This window comes from Solanum tuberosum, unplaced genomic scaffold (assembly GCF_000226075.1).
Source record: "Solanum tuberosum cultivar DM 1-3 516 R44 unplaced genomic scaffold, SolTub_3.0 scf00300, whole genome shotgun sequence".
In the NCBI taxonomy this organism is placed as follows: Eukaryota; Viridiplantae; Streptophyta; class Magnoliopsida; order Solanales; family Solanaceae; genus Solanum; species Solanum tuberosum.
This window is the reverse complement of record NW_006239221.1, coordinates 366,637-373,209: the sequence shown is the minus strand read 5'-3', so window position 1 is coordinate 373,209 and position 6,573 is coordinate 366,637. Positions and strand designations below refer to the sequence as shown.

The 6,573-nt window shown below is 37.6% G+C and overlaps 1 protein-coding gene across 1 annotated transcript in view; it reads left to right on the top strand.

Annotated features, from left to right (window-relative positions):
• Positions 1–6,079, top strand: part of LOC102584013 (NEDD8 ultimate buster 1) — an 8,799-nt gene extending 2,720 nt beyond the window's left edge. The window contains exons 2-11 of the mRNA XM_006359448.2: positions 386–508; positions 853–949; positions 1,037–1,072; positions 1,557–1,744; positions 1,836–1,938; positions 2,270–2,451; positions 2,545–2,622; positions 2,891–2,993; positions 3,846–3,939; positions 5,537–6,079. Of these exons, the coding sequence (XP_006359510.1) occupies positions 386–508; positions 853–949; positions 1,037–1,072; positions 1,557–1,744; positions 1,836–1,938; positions 2,270–2,451; positions 2,545–2,622; positions 2,891–2,993; positions 3,846–3,939; positions 5,537–5,931 (1,399 nt within the window). The 3' untranslated portion in view covers positions 5,932–6,079. The remainder of the gene's footprint in view (positions 1–385; positions 509–852; positions 950–1,036; positions 1,073–1,556; positions 1,745–1,835; positions 1,939–2,269; positions 2,452–2,544; positions 2,623–2,890; positions 2,994–3,845; positions 3,940–5,536) is intronic.
• Positions 6,080–6,573: the final 494 nt, after the last annotated feature.

Below are 6,573 nucleotides of genomic sequence, written 5' to 3'. Positions count from 1 at the left end.
AAAAAAACAAAATTTCTTTTCTCCCCCCCCCCCCCCCCCCAAAATCAGGCGTGTCTATCATACCCTGGTGTCTACGTCTACGAGATACACCTGTGCCAAGTAGAGGTTTCTATTTGACTATTGGTGGCAACTTTAATTGTCTATCGATGTCTATCGCTTATAGTAGCTATGATTTATATGGAGGTTAGAGATTGGAATAATGATTTACATTTTCTATATATTTTGCTGACATCCTTTTTTATGGTTTTGCTTTAATTTGCTTTCCTTCTTAGCATTGAAGTGTACCTTTATTTCAATCCAATCAACTGTGACTTCTCTGCCTGGATAGACATGTTTTCCTGTATTGTTCTTTTCTAGCTAACTACTGATATGATTGGAATTACAGGGCTGCTGCTGTTTCTCTGTCAGCAAGGCATGCGGATGGCTCATTACCTGTTGAAGATTTCAATCTGGAGCTCGAAAATCAGAGTGGACAAAAGGTGCAACTGGGATCTGAGACTGACCAGAGGTATGCAAAATTATTTTCCTAATTTATTTAGTTAACAAGCGTATTTCTTTTCCGCACTAGGAGTATTAGTATAATTTTTGAGTTGCTTATTCTTAGATCTGTAGTACTATCTGATTGTTTCTTTCGCTTCGTTTATCTATTATCTTGCTGTTACTACTGTATGTTATTACTGCTTATTTTTCATCTCTCCTTGAGCCGAGGGTACAACTTCTCTGAGTACACACTACCCTCCCCAGACCCCATCTGTGGAATTGGGTTTGTTGGTGTTGGTGTAACCTATTTAGTAAACAGTTTCATATTGACTATGAAACACAATCTGTTGATTCCTTTTTCTTTTTTTTTAGGGCAATAATGATGGGCCTCATGCTTCACGCAAATGCAAAAGCCTTGATGAGGAAGAAGAAATACAAGGAAGCACTAGAAGTGCTGACCATGGGAGAGGTTAGTGCTAATCTTTTTCTTGCTTTTCGCCGTGTTTATATAAACATCTTGTTGAATGCTCATACAGAAGCGGGTTCTTCTTTGCAGGAAGCTTTCTCTCTCTGCGACCAGAAACTCATCGAGGTGAGTTAGATTCTTTCTTCCAGAAAATTTAGTATTTATTAGTTTAAGCATTATTGTTATTAAAGATGAGAGCCATAAATGTTCATTATTTAATGATTAATGGAGAGTGGCTCACAATTTCTAAATGTGAATTCCTCACGGAATTGATGTGAAAAGTGACCTTGGACTTCTGCAACAATTAAAAAAAGTGACCTTTCACTTTTGAGTTATATAATATGGAAAAAGAAAGAAATCAAAGGTGATAAGATGATTTAATTTATTCATTGCAACAAAGGCATGGAACATGCCCTCCTTACTCTTCTCATATGGTTGTTTGATCTGAGTCTTTGTTGTCGGTCCTTGAATGGCCTTATCTTGTGAATAGTGCTTAGCATTTATAAAATGTATATTTCATTTTATGGCAAGACACTTTATTCACTGGTCTGTAGAAATTTGCTCCATAGCTGATATTTGATGATTCCACCCTTCCTCGTTGGCTTTTCAGATGGTTGACAATGTGCCCATTCTGCAAATAGATATGGTGTGGTGCTACTTTATGCTCCGAGATATTAGCTGGCTCTCAGTTGCAGGAGTCCGCCTTGCAAAAGCTAGGGAAGGGCTTGAGCGTTCTCATGGGAAGGAAGCGAGTCGTCTCAGACTGCTTCAAAAAGGACGTTATCCGGAGATTGCCCTGTGAGTAAACCCTCTAAAACAGATTGATACTGCTTGTGTATAATGCAGGAACATTATTTGAAAATTTGTTGCTTCCATATCCTCTTTCTAGACATTTGAGGCTGGAGCTGCTAGAAGGAGTAGTGGCATATTATAGCAATCAGACTGAAAAATCTAGAAAGTCCTTGACATCTGCTCAAACAAAGTTTTTGCAGGTTAGCCTGTCTTTCTTTGTAAAGCTGATGATAGTTGGCTCTTTCCATTTTCACTAATAGACAGATATTTGGAAAATATTTTAGTTCTTGTAAGAGATAATATATTCACCTCCAGTGTCCTCCAGTGTCTACTTTTGCTTCAATTTCTATCTAGTTATTCATGCATGTGCACATGTGTTCATGCGCTGCTTGTGATGCTGACTTATTAGTCTATTGAATTTACATACACATCTATTACTTCTCTTCTCTGGGATATCAGCTGCTGGTCCTTCTCTGTTGGTTAATTCTTCATAAACAGTTAACCATTTTTTTGTCTTTCTTTAAAAAACAGCTTCAAATTCCAGATGAAGCTTTGTCCTTACTTTTGGGTATGGGCTACAAAGAACGGGATTCCAAGAGAGCGCTGCGCATGAACAACCAAGTAGTAGAAAATGCTGTTGATTTTCTTGTTGAAGAGAAAGAAAAGAAAGCAAGGAAAAGGGTGGATGACCTTAAGCGGCAGAAGGAGATCATGTGAGTTCATCTTTGTTTAAAATATAATTCCTTTCTGTATTTCATTAAGATTAGACACATTTATCAAATGTATCTCTACCATATTAACTGTAGGGAGCAAAAGTGTTATGGAACGACTCCCCTTGGAAAAGCTGTTGATATCGAGAGGCTGAATGAATTGGTGTCAATTGGGTAAGTAAAACTTGTATCACAGGATCTTTCGTGTGGGGACGTTCCATGTATCCCTTGCATAGGACAATTTGACTGAAACTACTTTTTAAGATCATAACTCATTACTAACTCTGGATCTGAAAATCTGAAGGAGAGCTTTTTCAGCTATCAAACAGTACATTTGGTTGATAAACCAGAGTGACTGAGCTTCTTTTATCCTAAGTCAGGCTTATGTTGAGTCTTAAAACTGGACTGATATTTAAAACTCATTAATATTCCTGAATGCCAGGTTTGAGAAAGAGCTTGCTGCAGAAGCACTTCGACGAAATGAAAATGACACACAAAAGGCTTTGGATGACTTGACAAATCCAGAAGCTAATTCTTCGATACAGGTAAATTTTCTGGCATGAATAAATGTCCACGTGAAGCTATTAGTGGATTACTTACCCAGGTATAAATTGCTGGTCGAATTTTATTACAAGTTAATAATTTGGGAATTGGTTGGGTTGTGTTCCTACCAGTTAATTCTACCTAGGTTTGCAGATCAGCTGCAGCAAATGCTTGTCAAAAAGTGTTTGAATGCCCTAGGAACTTCTTTAGGAAAAGGAATATGCAAAATAGTGATCAATCAAATATTGCAAAGTGCTGGTGATTATTATCGTTAGAGGTAGACCAAGAGAAATCTCTAGTGGTTCTACTTTTTTTTAAAAAAAATGTGAAGAACTAATATTATCTAGAAGTATCAGAAAGATGGGTCGGTGTCTCTTGCTCTTCTGATTTAGACGAACTTAAAATAAACAACTGGCAAGTTTGATGAATGGCAGTAGTCAACTCATAAATACTTTTGACACCAACTTGACGTTTACTAGCCATATGGACACCTTTGTAAATACTTTTGATACCAACTTGATGTCTACTAATGAAAGTTTGACTTCTTGAAAAAAACAATGGGCTAGCTTGATAATTAGTTAATTTAATAAAATGGGAATAAGCACCTGATTTTTCTGGGACCGTGCAATTGGAAAAACTCAACCATTTACTTATTCAATGAGACAGTTGTATTTGCCGCACGGTAGATAGCCCGTGCTTCGACGATTCTTGTACTAGTGGAATGGAATGACTCTTTGATATAGTTGAAAATGGTGCAGAGAAAATAGGATTTATCAATTTCGGGTGTTCTGACTTGCAGTGCTCATTTATCAAATAATATCTCTGGTTATATGCGTCTTCTTTTCGTAATGCAGATACATATTGAGTCTAGGAAGAAGAAAAGATTGCGTCAAGCAGCCAATGCTTCAATTGAAGAACTTGTATCCATGGGTTTCCCCAGAGAAGCAGGTATCTAGTATTTGTTAAATTCATCCTGAATTAAGTTCTTATCCATGATCCTTTTTTTTAGTAACTGCCTGGTTTTCTTAATTTTGAGGTGAGCGTTTTGTTGCGTGGCATTGCCGTATTAGCGCTTAGGGTCCAGTAAAGTGAGTTCACTGGGATCCCGTTTGCTTTAGCTTTAAAAAGTTGACACATTACCTTTTAGGGACTCAAATCCAACAACACCAACAACAACATACCTAGTGTAATCATCTCCCCGATACTTCTTCAACCTACCTCTACCTCTCTCATACCCACTATAGCCAACCTCTCATACCTCTTCACTAGGGCGTCTCTGCATCTCCTCTTCACTTGTCCGAACCATCTCAGCCTCAGCTCTCTCATTGTGTCCGCCATGGCCACTCCCACCTTGTTGACAAATAGTTAGAAAGATCTCTTAGAATGACAAAAGTGGCTAAGACAGAACTGTTCACTTAAACTGATCTCGTCAATTCTATTAACATTTCATTTTATTTCCGTTAATAACTTTTTGACCTATCATTCTTCCATAAAAAGTGATTATTTTAAGTGTTGATTTCGTAACATGATGGGTAGAATAAATTCCAAGAAATGTATTTGAGTGAAAAAGCAGAAGAATTATTAAGGATTGTAGGCAAGAAGGTCTCTCCCAGTCCTCAGCCACCAAATAAAAAGGAAAAGGACAAAAAGATGTAGGGCCTTATGTACCCTGATATTGGTGGAATTTCATGAATTGTGCTTTCACCCGTTGGTTAGGTAGTTTTTGAGGTTAATGCAGTAGTTAGCAGACCTTTTGGAGTTACGTTATGGTTTGTGGGTGTGTGGAGGGGGTGTTAAGTTGTCGACAATAGTTGTGGGATGTCGGATTAGTCTCCTTGCATGATATTGAACAATTCTCACCTCATGAGCTACCTTTTGGCATTGAGTTAAGGCCCAATGTCCAGTTCTTAACAAAAGGGAACACCAATCTCATGACAGCATCAAGGAATAAATCGAGTAGACTACCTTTAAAATTTAACTCTTGCAAAATCTCCGTATATGAGGATCGCCATTGCCTCAAAGAAGAATATCATGTAAGAATTTATCTGATTGGGCTGTTTACAATGGTTTTGGCAGCCAAGAAGTTCTTTCAGTGTCTGGAGTCTCCTTACTTGGTGACCGTGTTTTCTATAACTTGCCCTATCTTCCTTGCAGTACAAAGATGAAGAGTTTCCTATGCTTTTTTTTTTCTTGATCAAAAAGCATAGGGAGCTCCTCATCTCTGTACTGCGAGTGATTTCTTCTCATCTGTCCTAGCCTTGGTGGATGGAGTTACCTGTCTGGTTTTGGTGGGAGGTGACAGGTATCTCGTGAAATTAGTCGAGATGCACGCAAGCTGGCCCAGATAGCACGGTTATAAAAAAATTATTGGTTTCTGCCTTGCTCAACAATCGTGCTAAGCGGCTGCCTGCTGGCAATTCACTACTAGTTAATTAGAAGTCATGAACTCTCATTTGCTTTCATTTCTTGTAAGTAGGATAATCTAATTAAATATGGTCGTCATTTGAGCTGACATAATAAATATAAAATGGTTTTGTTTTGGCAGCGGCTGCAGCTATTCGCAGCCTTGGCACACGTCAAGCAGCGATAGATCATCTGCTTCAAGGAACAAGTAATACTGCTGCAGCAGGAGATCACAATGTAGACAATACTCTTCCCAACGACCAGGGGGGAGATGGAATTGCAAATGATCCTCTAACTAATGACCAAAGTGAAGATGGATCAGGTATTAACGCAGGCTCAAGTAGTGATGGAGGCCCAAGTCATAACAAAGTTGAGACGCGTGATGTAGAAATGGAAGATGAGATTACTGGCGAATTACTAAAAGGAGATGCTTACTCTGACTACGACATTGAGGTCACGGAAGAAGGTGAAGCTATAAACGAGTACTTAGCTTTAATAACCGTAGGAGTTAACGTAGAGATTGGTTCATCGTCATAGTTAAAAAGTACAATACATGTTGAGAATTGTCCGTATTCGTAGTTTAAAGTACAGTACATTTTAACAAAAACTTGAATAGTTTGCTGTGAATAGAACACATATAATCTTATATATATATATAGCCTAATCCTTGATAGGTTTTGAATAAGAGTGATGCCTTGCGTTTCCTTTTTGTTAAATTATTTTGCGTTTATGGTGCAGAGTTTTGTTACTCTGTCAACTTCCTCTTGGTCCTGATTCGGAGATGGATTTAGGATTAAAGCTCTATGAGTTAAATCTTTAAGTTTTTTAGCATTGAATCTGTTATATTTAAAAATTATGGATTCAAATCTTACTATGTGTTGTAACAATAGTGAATTTTTGTACAAATTTACGAGTCATGTTCTAGTGATGCTCAATAATTTGTTTTTTAAAGACAAAAACGAGAGCTGGAAAAATAGATTGACGTCATGATGATAGAAAGCTTAACCCCTCTTGTTCAAGACTTTGGGTGTGTTCACTGTTCAGTATGGGGAAAATATTTTCCACAAAATGTTTTACAATTTTTTCATGTTCGATTAGTTCAAATTTTTTGAAAGTTAAACAAATACTTAAAAACGAGGTTTCCAAAACAAGTTCACAAGTGACATCCTACGTTAACCC